This window comes from Mesoplodon mirus (assembly GCF_964341445.2).
Source record: "Mesoplodon mirus genome assembly, chromosome: 3".
Lineage (NCBI taxonomy): Eukaryota > Metazoa > Chordata > Mammalia > Artiodactyla > Ziphiidae > Mesoplodon > Mesoplodon mirus.
This window is the reverse complement of record NC_138978.1, coordinates 68,114,796-68,138,503: the sequence shown is the minus strand read 5'-3', so window position 1 is coordinate 68,138,503 and position 23,708 is coordinate 68,114,796. Positions and strand designations below refer to the sequence as shown.

The 23,708-nt window shown below is 36.2% G+C and overlaps 2 protein-coding genes across 2 annotated transcripts in view; both read right to left on the bottom strand.

Moving 5' to 3' along the window:
* The window catches only part of TNNI3K (TNNI3 interacting kinase), a gene marked incomplete at its 3' end in the record, with an annotated part of 277,657 nt that overhangs the window by 151,920 nt on the left and 102,029 nt on the right, over positions 1 to 23,708 (bottom strand). The window contains exons 12-17 of the mRNA XM_082614605.1: positions 13,338 to 13,424; positions 12,708 to 12,764; positions 11,662 to 11,754; positions 11,504 to 11,561; positions 11,185 to 11,379; positions 10,346 to 10,450 (exon numbers count right to left, since the gene is read on the bottom strand). Of these exons, the coding sequence (XP_082470731.1) occupies positions 10,346 to 10,450; positions 11,185 to 11,379; positions 11,504 to 11,561; positions 11,662 to 11,754; positions 12,708 to 12,764; positions 13,338 to 13,424 (595 nt within the window). The remainder of the gene's footprint in view (positions 1 to 10,345; positions 10,451 to 11,184; positions 11,380 to 11,503; positions 11,562 to 11,661; positions 11,755 to 12,707; positions 12,765 to 13,337; positions 13,425 to 23,708) is intronic.
* LOC309801455 (prefoldin subunit 4-like) lies at positions 21,787 to 21,952 on the bottom strand (the record flags this gene model as incomplete). Its single annotated transcript, XM_082616303.1, has 1 exon — positions 21,787 to 21,952. A coding segment is annotated over one exon (126 nt), but the record flags the coding sequence as incomplete, so codon positions are not given.

Here is a 23,708-nt window from a genome sequence, read left to right as displayed (position 1 = left end):
ATATACTGATTTCTCTTGCAGAGTCTTTCTCTAACATGCTCCATGTACATTTGCCCTGACACCCCCTATTAACTGCAAGGATATCTCTGTGAAGGTAGACATAGACACCATTATCTCCATTTGCAAATGAGGAACGTGAGGCAGAAAGAAGTCAAGTGACATAACAACAGTGACACATGAGAACAGAAATAGAAATGAGAAAAATGACTGTCTTTTGGGAATCAAGAGGGTGTGAAGGGATGAATTCTTTCTTTTCTTTGACTATTGAAAGAAGAGCAGGGGGCAACCTTCTCAGTGTTAACTTTGAAAACATCCCTGCTCCTTAGAGTGAGAAGGACAATATCCCAGTTGAGTAGCCCAGTGAGCTAACTGGGCATAGGGAAGGAAAGATGCCTAACTACATAGATGCTCCATACATCCTCTGCAAAACTAGGGCTTCTCCTACTTGACAGTTTTTCCTGGCATGAACTCTGCTGTGTTCCTTTGATGATGCTTCCCCTTCTCTGCCATTGTGTTCCCAACAAATGACTGTTGAATGATTGAATGGCAGATGTTTAAATTGTATGATTAAATTTTGTGAATGAGCCCTAGGAAGAACAATCACTGAGAAGGATCTTGAATAGTCAAATAACCCTGTCAACCCTCAGCTATGTTTTTACCCAAATTCTGTTCTAGATCTGCATCAACCCAAAGGGAGTGTCAAACTGAATCCCTGTTGCAAGTTTGAACCATGATGGGATGGAGAGTTCTCAGTGAAGAAAGTAATACAGGATTAGAATTCCCTGGCGCATCTTTTTATATATATATATATGATCTTCAGTCAAACAATCCAGTTAGCTCTTACATCTTCATGACAAGAAGAAACTAGCCATCTGAGATATTATAAACAAAGTTTGTGGTACTACAATCAAAAGGGGAGACAGGTCCTTAGAAATATTTAATTCAGTAAAGAAACGGGCATTCAAGAATATTAAGTAGTGAAAATATTCCTTAAGAAAAATAATGACAATAATATCTAATGCATTTTCTCATTTAAACCCAATAAGGTAAGTATTATTATTGCCATTGTGCAAATTAGGAAACTGGTATTTAAACAAATGGCCCAAGGTAAGCTGTAACACAGCTGGTATTTGAACTCGCATGGTCTGGTTCCATAGCCTGCAATCTCAATTGGTTCATCCTGTGACCTTCGAATAGGGTGGTAACCCACACCAACACAGATTCCCGGAACTGTTCATGCTGCAAGTCAAAAGACTAACATTGTTGGAAGAGTTGCTTCCTCACAAGGCTGACAAGGAGGATTTTGAGACAGAAAATATTAAGCAAGGCAAGAAAATTTATACTTCTCTGCATCTCTTTTTCTAGGCCAAATTAAAGGTAGAGCTATTGAAATTCAATCAATGGAAAAATATCTACCTATTAAGATTGTTCCTCATTTATTAGCTAGCAATTCTGGCTCTGGGCTCCGAGTCAGGCTGCTCTCTATTATAAACTCCAAGATCTGAAGAACATAACAACATAAATGAATCTCAGCAAGCAAAGATTGAAAATGATGAACTGAGAAATGTGCAGATAACCACAAGGTGGCATTAATATCATTATTGAAAGGTTAGCTGCTTAGGAAATTGACATGGTGCCAAGAGGGGCACTCACAGTGCCTCCCAGGAAATGAGAGCCGAGAAGAAACAAGACCGAACAGAGAAAAGCCTTTGTTGACATTTTCAAAAGCTGACTCCATACAGGCCGTATCCCCAAAGGATGGAAAATGGCAATGTGAGGAACCAGCAACACTAGAAAATTGCAGGCCAGCAAGTTCACTGCCAGTCATAGGGAAGCACTGGAAAGGTTTTGGCAGGTCAAAAGGTGCATCCCTTCTCCTCCAAGCTCCAACCTGGGGTGACAGAAGGTAACCCTGCCACAGGGAAAGCACTCCTGTCTCTGGCTTTGGGAATTCCCAGGGTATGGCCATGTTGTACTGAAGAAAGAGGCAGCAGACTGAACCACTTCACCACAAAAAACATGGGTGTAAGAAAGTCTAAGGCCAGGTTCCAGTGCGGACTAGTAGCATTTTTATGTCAAATCAAAAGTGAATTTTGGTATCACAGAATTCCTGGTTTTGGCCAAACTCTGACTTTCTATGCTCTCTTTACACACAGATACATTTATTTTGTACACACACATAATCTTGTGTATGGTGTCAAATGGCATAGGGTGGCTTAGAATCCACCTCTAAGATGTGAGATTCAGGGATGTGTCTAACTGGGAGGATTGAGGCAAAGATTCTGATGGAAGTTTCAGCGAAAGATGGCAGGTTTGACTCGGTCATTATGATAGTGTGGGCAGAATGAAGGAGCTTTCCTCTGATTTCAATATACCTGTTTTAATTTAAAGGGAGTATGTGTCTAAGGGAATTTACTTAATGAGGTGTTAAGTACGAGCACTATTTTTAGAATTGGTGGTTGCAGCCAAAATTAAACCAGACATTCTAATGGAGGCAGCTGAGAGACGAAGAACATTTTAACTGGGCCTGGGAGGAAAATTTAGCTATTTCCACAGGAGTATAAAGAAAGCACAACTCAGGACTAAGGGACGTTATAGGATAGAGTAAGGAAGGGGGACTATTTGGCTATTTTGGCTCAGGATGAGGAACCAAATTGAAATGTGCTGAGAATGTTTGGGACACATCTGGCCCTCTGGGAACTGTGGGAATCAGGTTAGAGGGCAGGGTTGGATCTACTATCAGAGAAGAGGAGGATGAGCTGGACAGTGAATTTCTATTTAAATAATAGGTAGGAACTTGAGAGTCAGAAGAAACTGTCTGATTCATCTGGAGGTTCAGGGAGCCGAGGACAGACAGACAGACTGACTTTAATCATGTCAGAAATGGGAATGGAAAATGTGACTGAATATCAACACCTGAGTGAAGCTTGCAAATAGGATTTTTTTTTTAAATTAATTAACTTTATTTTTGACTGTGTTGGGTCTTCGTTGCCGTGCACAGGCTTTCTCTAGTTGCAGCAAGCGGGGACTACTCTTCCTTGCAGTACGTGGGTTTCTCTTGTTGTGGAGCACGGGCTCTAGGCACGCAGCCTTCAGTAGTTGTGGCATACGGGCTCAGTAGTTGTGGCGCACGGGCTTAGTTGCTCTGCGGCATGTGGGATCTTCCCGGACCAGGGATCGAACGTGTCCCCTGCATTGGCAGGCAGATTCTTAACCACTGCGCCACCAGGGAAGCCTTGCAACTAGGATTAATTTGTAGAACTAAATGTCTGAGGAACCCTTTCAGATGGATATGGTATAATAAGGTTCTATGAGCAGAGTGATCAGAGTCTGTGTTTTAATTTTCACTTTTAAAGAAAAATATGTGTTTTCATTGACCTAGAGCAAATGGAACTGTGAGATGTTTTTGAATTTATATAGCCTATTTCATACTATTATATCTTATTACAGTACATGTTTTTTACTCTTGAACCATGTTTAGGTTCAGGGACACATGTCCCCACATTCCCAAAGGTATTCTCATGTTTTTAATGTAACAAAAAAAGTGAATGAGAATTATTTCAAAATTAATTTATATATAATATGCTTTACTGAGTAGTTTTCACCACATCTCCCAATTAGTGGTATTAGTTTATACATTGTGAAAATGTGCTTATAAACTAAAAATATTTAGTATGCAGTTGACATTATGTTTGTGCAAGTAATTCAGGCAAATCTAGATCACCCTTCTACCTAAACCCTAGTACCTATTGTCACTAGTGCAAATAAGGTGAATATAACCCAGACTTCAGGCTGCCTACAAAAACTCATTTTCTCTTCTGGGCACACAGCTGGACTACATTTCCCAGTACTCCTTGCAGTCAGGCATGGCTATTTGAGCTCTAGCCAATGAGATGTGACTGAAAGTGACATATGCCACTCTAATGCCTGGCCCACAAAGCATTTCATGCACGTTTCACATATTCTTGTCCCATTCATGCTCACTTGAATAGAGATGATCCCCAAGGAGACCCTAGATGCAACATGCTGAAAATGGGTCTTGAATAACTTCATGGGTAAGGGACCACCACAACAACCTGTTAATTCACACAATCAAGACACAAACTTCTATTATTTTTGAACCATTATACATTTTGAGGTCTGTTATTGCAGCAGATACCTTAGCTAAACAAATCCAAATTTCATCTTGGAAAGCTGTATAGCTTAGGTTTTTTCCCCTCATTACTCATAGTAGTAATGAAATTGACACAGATTGAAATTGATTACTTAACTTTTTTTTTAATTTTGAAAATCTGAAGTCACCTTATAATTTTGGATATAGACATTTTATAATTAGGCACCCCTTAAGCCCTCAGCCCCTAAGCCCTAAGACATCCCTTGTATGTAATGAATTAACTTCTCTATGAATCCCAAATGGTAACAGCTAGGTCTCATCCTTGGGAGAATTGAGAAAAATATCTCTCAAATCATTTTCCATAGGGCTTAATTTCTTCAGAACTGCAGATGAGAAAGAATGGAAGCATTACAAAAACATGAAAATGTGCATGCTTATATGTGCATTGATGTATAATATTCATATATATTTATGTGAGTCTTTCTCTATATATGTGTGTATTGATTTACTATACATAAGTCTATATTCTTCCAGGGTTTTATAGCCTTGAATACTCGTATGAACTGTGTGCACTTCAGTTGTCTAATATTGAAACTTTTACTTCTGTTTGGCTGCTTATGAAGATTCTACACTCCTGGGAACTTTTCTAATATTAAGTATGAATTATAAATTAGGTGCTCAAGAATGCTTTAGTATACATAGCACAACTCCCATGGAAACTGCTGGATCTTGGAACCTACTCTGTGCCATAGGTATCATGAGCATGTGGATCTGTCTTTTGCATTAGTTATTGAATGAATGAATGAATGATTATATTGTATTTAGGGCAATGACTTACAAAACATTTGGAATTACATTGTGACTTGATTTCCCAATATTCCCACTCCACCCTGGAAGAAGAGAAGGATGAGATTGTATAGCAAATCGTTAAGAGGAGTAATTGGTATTAGACTAGAAGGTAGTTCTCAGTGCTGCCTGTATATTGGAATCACCTGTATTGCTCTCTAAAAATACGACACCTGGACCCCAACTCTGAGATTCTGATTTAAGTAGCATCAGGGTTTTCTTAAAGTTTTCCTAGAGATTCTAATGTGTAGCCAAATGTGAGAACCACTCCAACTAGAACAATGTTTTCTCTCCTTGCTTGATTATAAGAATTAGCTGGTAATCTTGTTTAAAAATATAGAGTCTCAGGTACAATTTAGGACATTCTTAATCTGTGCCTTTTAGGAAGGAGTTTTTTGATTTTTTTTTTTTAAATGAGGGCCCCCAGGTGATTCTTATGACTGGGGAATAATACTTAGGCTCTAAGCTCTGCTGGAAAGGGGCTACGGTCTGTCATCCTCAGCTGTTCCTCCAAGCATAGCACAGACTGGCTCATATCAACCATTCAAATATCTTATATTAATTAATTAATTCACTTAATTTTAAAGTGGAAATGAGTGAAAAAAATTGACAAAATTAAAAATGCCACTTGTGACTGTTTTTATACTAGAGATTTACAAAAGTAGAGTTGTGAAGAATTTCATGAGTTTCAAGGGTTCTCTTTTAAGACTTACTATAAATATTGCAATGTAATCAATTAATTGGCCTGCACTCAAGTATTCAGAATTCTTTGCAAGATGGTATTTTTCAGTGAATGCTAAATTCCTTCTGTATAATCACTTATTAAAAAGTCACAAGCGAAAGGAATTGCTGAGAGCGAACTCTATAATCTATGTGAATCAAGGAATACAATTGTACCTAATAGGTAACAGAAAAACAATTAATAATTTGTTGATTTGTACTTGATTGCTGTTTTTTAAAAAAATGAAGGATTTTTATATTTTGTATTCAACTGAAAGGCAAACACATACATCAACTTAAAAGAATTATTAAAATTTTTAATCAATTTTTTCTTTAGTACCTTCTGAAATCTTCACTAACTTAGTTAAATCCACCTTCAAAATTAAAATTCTTTTAGCCTTTACTAGCATTGTCATTTAAAATTATCTGTCATTTGTCATCAGCAAGTTGGCTGTTTTTAAATTATCACTAATTATTTTCCTTTATAGTCACTCGAATAAGCTGACACTCAAAAACAGCCCTCAGATCTAGACCTAGACCCCCAATTAATTAGCTGTGTTATATAAAAATAAATATCTGTATGGATGAGAATATTGTGGAGTGTTTTTCCATGTACATTCTTGATCTATAAAGGAACAAGTGAGGGATTAATCACAATAACAACTGTCATTTCTATAGTGCTTCACACTTTACAGGATGCTTTCATATATATCTCTCTTGGGAGTGCCATGGCCACTCTGTTGGAAACATCACTGTTTCATTGATTACAGTGTTGTTATATTATTTACTTAAATACAGAAAAGACCATTTATTTGATGTTTGCAGTGATGTTTGGTTTCAACATCAAAAAATTTGGAATATGGACTTTACCAAGAAAACAAAGATAGCTGCTAATATTAAGTAAAAAACATTAAAATGTTTAGCTGTAAACCATGTTTTGTAAGCTCCAATGCCACAAAATGAGCATATAAATTGGACCAGGTATAAACTGGTAAGTTGGTAGGTGGTGGGGTCTATGACAAATTGAAAAGTACCTTCCTGCCTAAAGCTACACATTTAAAAATATTTAAACATTATGGGCCAAAGAAGACATATCCGTATGCCTCATATGCAACTTCTGCTCCATACTAGCAGAACATGGGGTGTAGAAGAAGAAATAAAGCAGAAACACAGAAGTACAAGGAGATGGTATGAGAAATGGTTTGGGTCACAGGAATTGTGCCTATAGGACTGAAGTACAAAGAGCAAGGTTGATCAATGTGGCCAATGCTCATCCAATATCACCCAGCCTCCTCCTATCTCTCTGTACTGACTTGGTTTCGCTGTTGTGGTTGCATCAGCATAATATAGCTATAAGCATGTGGCTGTGGGCTTAATATCTTTAGTCAGTTTCCTTACAGTAAAATGGACATAATAATAACTGTATTATAGGATTGCTGTGAAATTAAATGAAAGCATACATAACAAGGGCTTAGAAGAGGTTTTTCACATTGTAAACACTGAATAAATTCTCATCATCATCATCGGAAAGAACCACTTCCTAAAGCATTCCTTGATTTATATGGTAAGAAACTTATAAGGGAAAAGGCAAAGTGTTTTCCTTTCACTCAAATAAATTAACAACCACAAAACCAAAGATAGAAGTGTCCCCTCTCTGTGGGCTGATTTGTAAGCTCAAACAACTTCTTTCTTTTAGAACTGTAAAAGGTATTGGGCAAGTTAGTCAGACTCTATCTACAAGGGGTCATACTTGTACCAACTAGGCCATTGCTTTCTGAAATGACATTCATCGAAATGTCTCAAGAATTTGGTTCAGTTAAAAATGCATTGACTGAACACCTCTGTGTAAGACACTATGTTTAGTTTTGGAAATCTGAGACGAAGAGCACAGGATTGCTCTTCCTGAGGCCCTGACCTGCCCAGAAAAGTTGGGGAGAGAAACATGGAAACAAGTCATTTCAATACAAATGTAATGCCTGAGTTCCTCACTCTATTACATACATCTTTCCCTCTACCTCTTTCAATGAGAAGGACTTTGTAAGCATTGTGCAAATACAAGGATTAGTATGCTATGAAAAGACTGAGGAAAGATACATACCTATCCTTCAAAGTCTAGTTTTAGCTCTACATCCTCCAGGAAGCTTTCCATTCTACCTTGATCTTTAATTTACTCAAAATCTTTTGAAAATTGCTGATTAATCATTTTGGCCCTTAATCATTTTCCACCTTAAATGGCAATTAATTTGCTTCCTGGGCATATGTTTTATGTCCCTAACCACATTGTAGTAATAAACCCTGAGGAGAAGGACTTAGACTCTTTTGGGCAGTACACATGCTACATTTGCATTAAACTGAAAAACTTAATGTTTTATTGCTACCAGATTAAAGAGTAATAGAAAATAGTCCACAAATAATAAATACAAGAATTTGGTACTCTATTATATTGAAGGCACCCATGAAATAGTGTTTCATAAGACTTGAAGACTTTTTGGCACAATTTAAGTATTTAGGTTAGATTAGAGACAGAAAAATTGGTAAATATAAACTTATATCTGTTACATAATACATGTTCTATTTTCACTTTTAATCAACAACATTTATATTTTTGGTCCTGCTTTATAACCTGGTGGCAACAACTTACACTTATTCACAGGGCAAGAGAACACATTTTCAGTTGCCCCACAAGTGAAGCGTTGCAGCAAGAGAAAATTTTCAGTGAGCACATTTGTTTCAATGACACATGCAAAGATAGTTGGGATAATGAAACAATACTCTTAAAACTCATAAATCACCAGTTTGAATTATGCTAATTTATCACCTAAATCTGTTTCCTGAACATTGTTACTGAAACCCAAAGAAAAAATATGTTTATTAACATAAATATTTTTAAAAGAGAGGTAAAGAAAATAACAGGGAAGAAATAAATTTTATTTGAAAACTAGTAAACAATTATAAATAGACTGAGTCCTATATGTTTACTTCCAATATCTAAGATTCAACCACTCTTCATATCTAATTTATTTTATCTCTCCTATCTGTCTCTTCCTTTCATTTCCTCTGCCATTAGTGAACTTCTGCTTTTCATTACTTATCTAGGTCATTGCAACAACTGCTTCACTCATTTCCCTTCAAGTTGATCTATAATAAAGATGCTGAATTAATCTTTCCATACTACAGTCCCAAATTTGTGACTCCTTGCTCTAACATCCTCAGTGCCTCCTTCTTGCTTACAGAACAAGGTCTAAACTACCTTACTCTAGCATTCACTAATTTCTGTGCTCTTGTTTCAGTTTATTTTTCTTTCCCAAGAGTCCTCTTCACACATTAAATACACTACCTACATTTATACATTTCATCTACTGAAGGAAACTATTCAGTGCTCCTATACATGCCTTTAACTTTCTAATCTCTCTCTTTTTTTTTTTTTATGTCTTCCCTAAGCTTAGGATATTCTTCCAAATTCTAACCATCTTTTATGGCCAAGCCCAAAGGTCACCTATTCCATAAAGTTGTTCTAAATTTCTCAGAAGTAATTAATATTCTTCTTTCTGAAATTTTATAGAAAATATTTCACTATTTCCTTAAGAGAACTTGTTATTTTTACACTTACAGCATATTTAGGTATTTTTCTCCTCTACTAGAGTAGCAAAGCTCCTTGAGAATGGAGTCTATGGAAGTTTCACTTGGCTCTACTGTGCCAAGTATAAAGGCTTTGAACATAGCAGCTACCCAAATAGTTACTGAACAAATGACTGGAGAAATTAATGAATACTTAGCAGTTTTAGAACTGTGGGCTTTGTATAAAGGATCATATATGGGATCTACTTGAACCTTACTGGCAACCATGAAATGAAAGTTATTGATTTTGAATAATCCAGCTTATTTCATAAACCAGTGGTTTATCAGATTGGTGGTTTTCCAGATATTCTCCTTAGCACCTTTGAGATTCCAGAGAGATGGCCCAAGGATCTCCCTCTTTGGCAGTGGGAAATGGTAAATGAACAGAATTTTCCACTGTATACTCTGCCTTCAACTAAAGCTGCTCTTTTTGTGTATCGGCCTTTCTCTAAGACTTCACTTAGAGAAAGTGTTCACTATTTAAAAAAAAAAAAGAAAACCTTGGGGTTCCACCACCAAAACATTCTAGTTCTGTATTTGTTTCAAGTCTCCATTCCACATGAAAACATCTTCACATGATAACCAGGTAAATGAGCTGCTGTGTTTTGGCTGAGTTTATAATTATAAGGAAAATAACAAAATGTTAGCACAAAAGTAGCATTTCAGATAATTTTATAACAGGTCCTACTATAATACCTGACTTTGTATGAGACATGACATTCTATAATGGTCATTGATCGCAATCCCTGATCTGACTTTACTGGCCTGAGAACTAGCCAGCTGGTGAATCTTACAGATGTCATAGTCTTTCTGCATATTTTTCACAGATTTTAAAGGTCCCTGAGAGGCAGTTTATACAGCTTTCTATTTCTGTAAAAGACAATGACAAACCTTTCTATCCGCTAGGCTTATGGTAGCCTGTCCCCTTACCCACAGAGTAGAAAACCGTGTTCTGCAATAAATCTAAAATGTATCTTCACTGAAATCTGTCTTAGACTCCTAGTAAGTTACACAATTCCAAGTTCATTATTTAGAGGGAAAAAATACCTGTTTAAGTCACGGTGTATAATTGGCTGTGTCAAGTTGTGAAGGTACTCCATACCTTTGGCAACATCTACAGCAATAATTAATTTAGACTGCAAGTCAAGAATCCTAGAATTTAAAAATAGATTTAATGAGGATGAAATGGTCAAAGCCAATACCATACCTTTCTAAAAGAAATCAGTAGTGTGTGTGATTTGTTATTCTGTATAATTTCAGCCTTTTTTGCTTGATTGAACATTAAGCTAAAAATTCAACAAATTTGGAAAAATAGCTTTTCTACATCTGATAATGCTTAATTATAGATCAATTCAGATACCAGTCCCTCTTATTTAAACAGTCAACTTGATTTTATAATCTTTGTAATTTTATATTTAATTTCTTTGTAATAACATAAAAATGGAATCTAATCACTGAGTAAAAACCACATTCTAATTATCATATGCATAGATCTCGGAAGTAAATTCAAATTAGACTTGTGCAAGACTATTCTTTCTTAAAACTTAAAAAAATAAATACTGTGACCCCTGGTCATTATTTTCTTCTGATCTTAGACATATCTGCTTTACTGGTAGGTCAAATTTAACCTAATTATTATAAGCTTCAGTTACTAATTTAAATTCCTTGAATTTGTTATCTTAAACTGAATTCCTGTTAAGAAAGTACAGAAATCTTTCTAGTCATTAAAACACAATTATTGGGCATAAATTATTGCCATCTTTAAAATGTCACATTTCCTAGCGCTCAGAGATATCAGAAGGTAAAAGCTCACCTAAGCAGAAAGCATATGAGGTGTTGCAACTGTAATTCCAATGACATGTAAAATGATAAGTCAGAGACCATACCTCTTCTGTTCATGAAGGAGGGAGAATAGAGAACCCCCTGATATGTACTGAGTGACGATGGCAAACTGGCTGGGATCATTCAAGCAAGCACCCACAAACTGAATGACACAAGGATGATTGAGCCGGCAGAGAATGGACACCTCTCGGCAAAACATATCCACATCTGACTTGGAGCAGTAGGTGTTGGCTCGATAACTGGAAATGACAGCAACAAGAAGTCTTCAGTCAACACATGAATCAAAACAAGGGGCTACCCATGCATATGCTTCTCAGTTTACTGCTCTACTTGGATGCTAAAGTTTCTCATTTGCTTGCTTACCGCTTTATAGCCACTATTTTATTTCTGCATCGTCCTTTATACACTTTCCCAAAAGAACCTAAAATTGTTTAAGAGAAACAAGTAAACACATATTATCAAACTGAAATCATTAAACTAAACTCATTAAACTAAAACAGACTAGTATTTTCTTAGGTTACCTGAGCCGATAATCTCATGGAACTCAATTTCTGAGAGCTGAAGATGGAAATGTGAAGGCAATCCAGCCCTTAGAAGGAGAACATCTGCCTTCTCTGCAAACAGGAATTATTATTTTATTTTTTAAGATAAAAAGCACACATTTGGATGCTTACACATACATGCACATGTATACTTAACCAAAAACATCATACCCTAGTAACATTTAATTTTCCAACTGTAATTGAGTACTTAGAGATACTAAAACCTTATCACAAATGATGCCTATTCCCCTACATTAAAAGCCGGTTAGTTCTCTGTCTCTGTTACCGGAACTTTGTTATCAGAGCTAAGGGTTTATTCCTGATTTGGTCAGCCACTAGCTTGTCTGTATGATGTGGCAACTCTGGAGTACAATCCATATCACATCATGATATAAAGAGTCTTATCTGGTCAATCCCTGCAACCTGTCACAAAAAGCTTAGTCAAATATCCATAAACTAAACCTTCAAGAGATGGCAATTAGGAAATAAGCATATGAATTATTCAGAAGAAACATTCAAAACCAAAAATAATTTTTAAAAACTTCAAATTCTAAATAAATATAAATTTACAGTTGAATATTTTTTACTTTCCTGATTCAATGGTATTAATTTCTGTGTATAGCATACATTCAAAAGAGTTCCCAAAGTATTACTTATTTGGGATCTTTTGAAAAGTAATTTATTTTTCAATTTTTTTTCCCTATGACAAACCTTTTCCCAGTTCTCCTTAAAGATATTAATATTTATAATTTATATTTCATTAAAAATACAAATGTCTATGTGAATTTGATCTTCTTTTAATATTCATATGGAATTTTCACCATTATACCTTTATGAACTAGGAGGACATATGCAAAATAACATAGCAGATGAGGTTAATTATGGAAAGAACGGTCTGTTAATAATATTGTTTATGCTTGCAAAATAGTCATTTGTAATATATAAAACAAAATAGAAAGTTATCATATTTGAGGCAATAGTTACTGTTAGTAATAAAATATAACAACTGTCCCATATTAAAATACCTTTCGTCATGCTTTTAATCTTCCCCAAAGGGGATGGAACAGACACATAGGAGCCATCTAGAAATCAAATTATAGAGTTAAAGGTAGCAAATATTTTTTTCCATAAAAGCTAAACACTATAAAAAGTAGCACATGACAAAAGAAATTTGCTAAGAACACCAAGTGAGACTCTAACTTAAGTCTAGGCTTTTCTCTAGATACTGAAACTGTACAGCAAGTGTTTATTTAGAGGGTACATAAAATGATTAAAAATAAAAATCCAAGGTCTAGCAGACTCCAGTGGATTTAATTTGTGTCTGCATATGAGTATTCTCTGTCCTGTCTTAATAGATTATTGAAATGGAAAATGACTGCTCTCAGCTTACCCAGGCCTTCCCAGTCATGCACCAGCCTCATAAACATCCAGTCCAGGGAATGTAAAACTTGGAGGAACTGCAGATTGTTGAGTTAGAAAGTAGCCTAAGTGGGGGCTTCTTTATTTTCAGCCTCACCCAGATGTAAATCTTCTTAAAATAAAGCTGATCTGACATGCCTTCATCTCTAACCCCAGAATGTTGGTAATAGAAACACAGGTTTACCTTTAGGTACAATATTGCACTAACAATGAAAATTTAATAAGAAAGGGGGTACCTCCTCCAGGCTGAGAATATTCATTACAGGGCAATTCATCCTGAGGTCTCTTATAATGTTTCAGGAGTGTGACAATTGCATCATGTCCTTTATGAAAAGACAAAGAAGGACAAAGGGTCTTAATTCTTGTTTGATTTATTCAGCTCACCACCTAATTGAAAAATAACCAAGGTAGCTTGAAACAAGATTAATCTTAAGAGGTAATACATTGCAATAGGAATTTAGTGCTTTCATTCATTCATTCAAACTCTACTCTCATTTTGTAATGTATAACAGTATTGAATCACTAAGTTGTACACCTGAAACTAATATAATATTGTAAGTCAAGTACACTTCAATTAACAAAAAAAAAGACTGATATATGTGATGTGCTATTTTAGGTACTATGTTAGGTATGGGGGGATGCAATGAACAAGGCAACTATGGTCCTACCCTCAGGAAGTTTAGTGTAATTGAACAAATAATAAAAATGATAAGAATTTCTAAATGAGTACATATCAAGTGCTATGGGAGTATATAATAAGAGCACGATTAAAAGGGTGGAAGCATATTTGGTAACCAGGAAGGACAGATGTATTTGCTGTGATTGAGCATTACATTTGGCTGGCAACTGCAGTATAACAGGGCATTAAGATAATCTGCATAGGTTTTTGTGGCAGGAGACAGCTGGCTGCCTACCAATATTTGTAGTTCCCATTCACAGAGTGATTTTGTTACTGGGAATGGCTGCCCACCCAGGGACAACAACTCCGTATCCCCCTTGCAGCCAATTGTGGCCTTGTGACAAATTCCCATCAAGTAAATATGAGCAAAAGTGAAATCACTTCCAGGCCTGGACTTTAAGAAATAAGTGAGTCTTCTCTCCCTACCTGCTGGCTGGATGCAGAGGGCTCTGAGGCCATACAGGAGGGGAGAAAGCCATCCACTGACCAGAAATGCCCACCCTGGACTATTACATGACTGAAAAATAAATTTCTATTTCATAACACCACCAAAATTGGGGAGTTTGTTAATTGTACTAGGGACTTATAATTGTGAAAATGCTAAATAAAATATAAAAATAAAAATGCTAAATGCTCCTCTGAGTAGAAACAATTTTCAATAGAACTACACTTTGATACTATCTTATGCTTTAACTGTGAAAATAATCTACTGTAGCTAATTTATACAAGAAGAAAACAAAATCAACCTTAAAGACCCTGCCAAGAAACTTGTGAAATGCAACAGAACTCACTGTAAAAAGGGCAAAATTTAGAAACTGAAAAAGTATAAGTGCTTATCCACCATGAAGGGTTCATAGTTAACACTGGTTTGAATACACCTAGCTAATGTATAGAGTATATGCTGTGAGTTGTGCCTGCTTATTAAATCCTCCCTTCAAAAAAGAATTAAAATTAATAGAGCATGCAGGATCATAAGATGAAATGATTAAGATGTTTATCAGCACTAAAAGCTTTTTCAAATGTAACATTCCAAGTCCAAATTCCTCAAGAAAAAAAAAAAAAAAAGAATTGTGACTATGATTGTTAAAACTTGTAGCAAAACTGAAATCTACAGAGTTAACAAGTAGTGTCCATTTTCTTATCATCCATAGCTTTCTATTCATGACTGGCAGATCTATGATTTTCTCAAATCATAGACACAGGTTATGATGAAATAATGGGGAACCAGTCCCATCAATACTTTTTCTTTGGACTCTCATGTGCTCACAATCAGGGAAACCTCAAAACATGAAAGATATAAGCCAACAGGTAAATTTCTAAAGGAAGAGCCTACTAGTCAGAAGGAAAAGAGAATGTAAAGAGTCCCAAATGGGAGAAAGCATGACATGTTCAGAAAATGAAAGATGGCCAGTGTGGCTGGAGCATTGCAAGCAAGGATGAGTGGTACCAGGCTTGGCTGGAGAAGTCGGTGAGTGCACATCATGTGGGGTAGTGCTTCTCAAATTTTATCGTATGAGAATCACCTGGAGTGCATGCTGAACTACAGATTCCTGAGCCCTACTCTCAGGGATCCTGATTGGAAAGGTCTTTAGTGGGACCTGAGAGTTGCTTTTCTAACAAAGTCCCAGGTGGTGCTGACCAGCAGTCCACACTTTGATATTATTGATGTGGAGCTTTATAGCTTTATAGGTTAGGATAAGGAGTTTGTGTTTTAAAGCAGATGAGATGGGGGGCTACTAGAGGATTTTAATTAATTGAGGGACATGGTTTGTCTTTACTTTTCAAACATATCCTTGTTTACAGATTACAACTGATGATACATCTTCATAAGGCTGTTGTAAAGACTAAGTGAGATTATATATGTAATATGCCTAACAGTTCTAACACATAAATATGCCTTTTGGATCTTTTCACTGTTTTCTTGCTTCACTATTTTGCCTCAAGAATTGTAAATGAACTTGGAAACTCGTTTTTGGAACTTCAGATAAATGTTCTAAATACCAATATATTCAATTTTTGTTGCTGCCATTGTTAATTACCACAAATCTAGCGGCCTAACCAATTCAACTTTGTTATTTTATAGTCCTGGAAGTCAGAGTCCAACACGGTTCTCACTGTGCTAAAATCAAGGTGTTGGTAGGGCTGCATTCCTCCTAGAGGAACATCAGTTTCCTTGCCTTTTCCAGCTTCTAGAGGCCACCAACATTTCTTGGCTTGCAGCCCCCTTTCTATATCTTCAAAGCCATCAATGGCTGGCCTGAGTCCTTCTCACATCGTATCACTCTGGCTTCTGTTTCTGCTTCCATATTTAAGGACCCCCATCATTACCTTGGGCCCACCTGGAAAATCCAGGATATTCTCTCTCTCAAAGTCAGCTAGTCATCAGCCTTAATTCCATCTGCAATCCTAATTCCCTTTGCTATTTGCCATGTAAGGCAGCATACTCACAGGTTCCAGGGAATAGGACCTGGGCATCTTTGGGGGCCATTGCTCTGCCTACTACCTTTAGTTGTGATGAAAATCAAATCTCAGTGTGCTTTGTTTGCATGTTGGTACAGCTTTTCTTTCTTCCCCATCGCTAATGGCCATTTGAGCCTAAGGATAAATTAGCACCACCACCAAGAATTTCCTCTGGAATTAAAACACCCCTTCATCTGTCCCCTTGCTAGATTCTTAGGTTCTAAGGTTTTATCTGCTCCTATCCACACTGTCTGCTCCTACTTTAACAGGACCTGTGGTGCTTTCGGAGTTTTTCTTTTACTTAATTTGATCTTTAAGTGTCTGGGACAAGGAAAAACAAATCAAAAACAAGGTTTTTTTCTTATTTCTGTTTTTCCTAGGACAGGCTCCTTTGGGGAAAGCAACCCAAACCACAAGCATTTACCCAAGTACAACAAAGGTTAATTCACAGAGCCCACCTCCTCACCTGTCTCAGCCCCTCTGCTGGACTGACTGTGACTGACAGCCGAGAGGGTCTCCTGCTTTCCCTAGTGAAGCAGAAAGCCACATCTTGAATCCTGAAGGCCTGTGTGAGTCAGTGATCACACCCTTGATGTTACCTTTCATCTCAACAGCTCTCTTGGCTCCACTTGCTCTGAGCAGTTTTAATTTCCTGCCAGCGCAGTGGCACAATTTGCTGGCATTTTCTTTAGGGTGCTTTTCATCAAGAGCTTAATGAGTGCCTGGGTTCTAGCTGATGATAAGCATGAGGCTGCCAGGGAAATGCTAAGAGGCCCCCTTGGCTCTGGAAGGCATTTCTGCCTGATTTCCCACCTCCTGCTAACTGTGGACTGAGGCACACATGTATGGGAAATTCTCCTCTGCTCTCACTGCACTGACAAACTACAAGTGTATGCAAAGAAAACTGAAAACCACTAGGACCCAGCTCCCTGATACTTGGCTATGAGGGGTTAAGCAGAAAAATGCCTTGATGGAACTCACTAAATGGACTTGTAAGCCAAACTCCTGATAATGAATATATCCAGATAACCAAGGCACACTAATGGAACACGTCCAGAGATAATCGAAGCCCCACTAATTAAATAAAATGTTTTCCCATATCTAAGAATTTACTATCTACATCCAAGTATTTTACCCAAATAGGAGGTTGCTATGATATTAGCCTAATGCAGTTAGAATAATGATTTGTACTTTCAGAGTATTATTCATTAGTGCCCCCAAGGGTTTTGGCAAATGGGACTCTCCTGCTGGCTTGAAGTGACTTTCATTTCCTGCTCCCTACTCTTCTAGTCTTGTCTATATTCCCGAAATGCCATGCTTCCCCTTTCATTTGTCTTTTTCTTATGTTCCTTTACTCCTTACATTTGGAGTGATTTTCCCCACCCCACCCCCAAACTTTCTGAATAGCTCTTTATTTTAAAACCTAGGTTGTTCTTTAAGGCTACAAGTCCATCCAAAGGGCTGTTACATGGAGAATTTAGCATCTACATCACGGGCATGTATACAACAGAGGATTCCTAATTATTCAAGAAGAAAAAGTACAAATTTTATTATTTCCCTATAAGGTTGTCTCTCAGTCTCCACCATTTCATCTTAGACACAATGAATGCTGTTCATCGTTATGAGAAATTATTTTAAGAACATAGAAGAAAGCTTGCTACGAAAATCATTTTAAGAACTAGATCTGAAGATTAATGGTGAATGACACCGGTACTAAGACCTTTGTGACTCTGACACCCTGTGTCTGAGATTAAGTAGAAAACATGGAGATTTGATCTCGATTACGGAAGCCAAGAAATTCTTATTGATCTCGTATGTACCACATGCCCGGGTCATCAAAAGAGCAGTCTGGACCATTCTTTACATGTGCCTCAAAAAATAAAACTCTCACAGCAATGATATTGATGAGACTTTGCTCAATATTTTGCTATCCCCCTTTCCCATCATGTTAAAAACGCACTTTCCAGAAACATTGAAAAGTGAGATCAGAGGATGGTCCCTGATGTTTGGACTTCTATGGCTCATTTTCCTCCTGACAGTACTGGTCCCATTCACTGACAATTAAATCAGAGGCAACAAATATTCCAGACTTGCTACATCTTCTCATGACTTAAATCTGAAAAATACTTTACTTTGATATCACAAGAAAGAGAACACACCCCCTGCTTCCTCCATGATTCTTATCCCTTAATCACCAAGCCCAGACAAGAATGTCACCAGTCCTCCTTCATCTTGAGATAAGAATCCACAAGGATGAATGCTGTTGCCAAAACGACATTATATACAAACCAAGCCATTTAACATTCCTCTTTCCTCTTTTTCTCCCTTCCCATTTTGCCTTTATTTTCCCTTCCCTTTCCTTCCACAGATATTTATTGAGTGCCCATTAGAGACCAGCTCAAACAACATCTTCCCAGGAAAGCCCTCTGTGACTTTTCCATTTTAGTGTCCTTGAACTTTTTACTTACCATCTTTGTACTTTTTACTTTACTTTTTACTTAACAACTTTTTACTTACTTTTTATTTTATTCATAGCACTTATTATTATCTGATAGTTTCCATTTGTTATCTTGCTCATGACCTGTGTTTTCTGTTAGAAACGCAAACTTTTTAAGCACAGGGAGATATTGTCTGTTTCATTCACTGTTTTACCTCAGTTCCTAGTATACTGTCTAGAACATATTAAGTTTATAACACTTTTTTTGATTGAATGAAGGAATGGTACAAAGTACGAGAGTGTAATGTTGAAACAGAAATGCTCTTTACTGTTGTAATGAATGTTGTGTAGTAGAAAAGAAAAGAAAAGAAATATATATATATATAAATGTTCACTCAAAATTGTATTTAGCCAAGCTCTAGGAAGGAAAGGTAGAGGATGCTGTGAATGTGCATAACGATGCTATTTTACAATAGGCTGGAGGGGTCAGGGAAGAGTTCCTTGAGGAACTGTCTTTTAAGCTGAACTTGAAAGATAAGCATGAGTTGATTAAGCAAAAAAGGAGAATAAAATAATTCTAGTCAGAGTAAAAAGTTTTGCAGTTCCAATTAATAGAAAGAGGAGCTGTATTTAGAATATTCTTTAAAATCTTCTGCCTATTAATTTGAGTATTAGGATTGTTCAGTTAATAAAAAACCTATGATATTTCAAAAATCCCTACAGAGAAAACAGAATAGCGGTAATTAGTATTCTTGAAAAGATCAACTATATTATGACTGATCAGATGCCATTTAGTGAGACATGGAATAGAATGTTATGACTGAAATATCTGCTCATTCTCTATTTCACTTCAACAAATGTGTATTGAGCAGCTATTAGGAATCAGCCATTGAACTAAGTTTTTGGAAGATCAAGATTAACAGCCCAAATGTTTGTTCTCAAAAAGTTTAGGGGGAGAGTGTTTCAACATGAGATAGAAATGTGCATATGGCACAATAAAACATCAAGAAAGGATGTGTGTATTAGGCTGGAATGTCAGGGGAGACTTTCTGGAAGAGAGGATCTATAAACTGAGTCTTGAAGGTTAAATAGAATTAAGAAATTTAAGAAGTGAAGTCAGGTAGGCAGGGTGGGAGGGTATAGAGAAAGAGAGGACTGCTTAAGAAAAGGCTTGGAAGCATGGAATAACATGATATGCATAGAGGAGTGAGTAGTTTTGCATAACTACCATGTAAACAGACTCTGGTTTAACAGGGTTGTTGTGTAGATTTGATGGGATAATGTGATATAGAATGTGCTTGGCATAGAATGAACCCCTAGTGAATGGTAGGGATCTAGTGAATGTGATGATGATTGCAGCATGTGGGGTCACTCATGTGCCAGGAGGGACTGGATATGAGGTTTGAGAAGTAGGAAGGGCACAGCGTATGCCATGATAATAAACCGAGACTTTTTTTCCTAAGGTGATAGTTGTCAGTGAAGGATTTTAAGCTGGGGAATGATATGGCCCTATTTACAGCTTGGATACATCTTTCAGACTACAGTTAGAAAATGGAATCAAAAGATGCTGAAGACAAAAAAAAAAGTAGTTATGAGACTATTAAAATGGATCAGGAGAAGGAGAATAAGGTTATGGATTAGAACAGTGACAATAAAATTAAAAAAAATGATGGATTCAAAATGTAAGTATGAAGTAAAATAAAAAGACTTTTTGATTGAATGGATATGGGGGAAGGGAAGTTGAGAGAGAAAAAGTAGTCAAGCATCAATCCAGATTTTTGACTCAAGTGCTAAGTGAACGGCAATGCCGTTAAATGACATAATGAATAAGGGATATGGTAGATGAACCTGACCGATGAGGACAAAAAAGATATTAATTTCAATCTTGGACTTGTTGAGTTTTACATGCTCCTCAGATATCTAAGTAAAAGGATCCAGCACGTCAGATGGTGTGATGTTTTGAAAACATGGCCACAGAATCTTTGATACTTCTCCATGACTGAGGAGGAAAACCCTGATGTAGTAAAGAGACTTGCAAATTTGTACTAAAATTTTAAAATATTATCTATACATATTAGAACAATGATTTGAAATTGCTTAATATTTTGATTAGTGATTTTCAAAACCTCTTTGATCTTGCTGTAGTCCTTAAATTTTAAGTTTTAAATGAATGATTTTACTTAAGTCATAAACAAGAAATATATATACAACCAAATAACACAAGCTTTTATATATTCCAGGTTTGTCTAGTGGTGTTTGGCAGGGATAAAATGCTTCATTAGGAGGCTTAAAGAAGATGACCATTATCCTAATATGTCAATGTCATATTTCTTACTGGACACTAAAGCATGTTGTAAATGAGGAAAGACTGTAAGATTTGGAAGCTTTGTGGAGCATGATTGTATCTCTGCTATGCACTTAATAACAACAGATACCACTATTTTTATTGAGAATCTGTTATCCAGACATTTACATCTTATCCCTAACCCTCAGCAGAATTCTTAAAGTGGTTATTAATTTACTCATTTTAAATTTGAAGATTAAGGCTCAGTTAAATAACTTGCCCAAGGTCATTTGGTCATTTGGGATTTGGACTTAGATCTATCTGATTCTGAGTGAGGTGGTAAGTGGTTGAACTGTGCAATGAGACAGACCTCTGTTTGGTATCAGCTCTCCACCTAAGAGCTGTGTGGTTTGAGCTAGTGTGACAACACCTCCAAGTCTCAAACATTTTATCTGTAATACAAAGGTAATACCAATTTAAAGGGTTATTTTGAAAATTAAATTATATACATATTATATATGCATATGTAATAAGTGATTAATTAATGTAAGTTCTCTTCTGCTGTTTGTATTAATGTTTAATTAATGTTTTTATTATTAATTAATGTTTTTATTGCTTAACTGATTTTAATAGCATGACATAAAGCCCCTACACTTGATATAATTGTTATGCAAAATACATAGGTGAATACTGTCTTCTTTTAAAAATATAAAATAAATAAGCAAGACGTGAAAATAGGCATTTCCATTAAATAAATGAAAAGTTTAAAAAAAGTTTTTCTTTCCATATCATTTGAAGAAGGGAAATTATCATTTTATGCAATATTCAAGTTTATTAAACAAATTTAAAAAGTATTATAAAATGTTTAACTTTCATCAGCTTCAAGGTTTATGTTACTCCCAAATTTTGCATATAACTGAACTTTCAAATCTGCTAACACCCGCTGAATTGATTCCACCCTGGATTCTAAGGCATCAATTTCTTCTTGCAAATTTTAAACTGTAGCTTCTTACACAGTTATTATGTCTCAATTTTTTTTTGTGTTATCCCCCATAAGAATAAAAGTTCTTCCTATTCTAATGAGAGTTGGTATTATTTTATTTATTTATTTTTAAAAGATAGAGTTAACTAAACATGTAGAAAAGTAACCAGTAGACACAAAATTGCACATAGATTTTAAAACACCATCTAAATCTTTTGTTTATTCCTTCCTCTATCCCAACCCAATCCACCCTAGCACACTAAACTATGTTCATTAAACTAAGTAACTAAACTCCAAAGAGGTAAGAATTCAATAGAGAAGAAGCTTGGGAGTTTATAATCCATGGATGAATATTTATCAAAAAAATTAATGAAGCCACCTCTTCTTCCTTCTACTCCTCTCTCACCCTTATCTCTTAGTTATTTTTTACTGGCTGAAAACTGTAGAAACTCACAACTGTAAGACTTCATTACTTTTAGAGAATACACTATGGTACGTTTACTATAAATAATTCACACCACACTACACTTGTCAAAAGGAATGAACAAAGTATATATCATGGTACAGGAACCTTGATTTTTATTGTTTTTGCTCACTTACTCACTAATTCTCCAACTGCAGCTCCTTGTCACTGTGAATTAGAGTAGTTCTGCTGTATACAAATATTGTATTCTGGGTAATTAGATATTGGGATAGGAGCCTCTATAAATTACTTTAACTGGTGTCAATATTGAAGCAAATAAGTTTTAGTTCTGTTTCTAGTTTGGGTTATTTTCTGACCCTAAACAGCCTGACATAAAGGAGTGCTTTTCTTTGTCAAAGGCAGCCTTTTCAAATCTAACTGCCAGACACACTATTGAGCTATGTGCTCAATTCTAATTGGCTGAGATCTTTTCAATTCAGCAGTTTCATCTTTAATGCAGTGGATGTAAGATTATGTGTAGGTCTTTTCAATGGGTTTTCCCTACTGATGATTGGGGCAGAGGATTTGAACATAAGCAGGCTGCTGGCTATTTCTTCTGGCCAATTTAAATTGATTCATAGAAGTCCTTTGTACCCAAGGGAAAGAGCAGAACAAATCCAAGTGAGTGAGACAGCTATGGCTACTCTCAGTTGGAACGGTAGGAAAGAAGAGGGAGGACAGACTGGGGAGAGGAAACATTCTAAGTATTATAAAATTGGAGCTCTGAGCAATCTGGCAGTGAAATATTGAAACTTAACCAGTAGGCTTCTGGTTACTGGTTAAAACAAAGGTCACCAGGAAAATTATTTATAAGATTGATTTTGATATCTTTAGGTTAAAAAGTCTATGTAAATTTGGAAAATATTTTTCATACCTGATCCCACAGGGAGCCATAGTGAGTAAACTCTTTTCTAAAAATATTCCAAAAGATAGTAGATAATTCTTTTCAGAACTCCAAATCACCTCTGAATGTGCTATAACAGAATAGCAGAGAGGGTCAACTAAAAATTTTGTTTGGGACAGATGAAAAATTTGCCTTCTAACCATTCAGAGATGAGTGTTGTTGAAAAAGCCTCCTAGTTCTATCTTAAGAGGGTAGACTAAGATGAACTATTCAAACTGGGCACATTCAAAAGTATTCCTTTTTAAATAGACAGACCCTGGTTATGAAGTCTCTTCTGAGTTTTCTAAGGACTGGATAGGGTACAGGGCAAGCCATGATGGGGCCATTTTTACATCATCTCTATTCCACAAAGAAAGAACTCCAAGTGAAGTTTTAGTGCTTTTTCAACTCCATCTCCA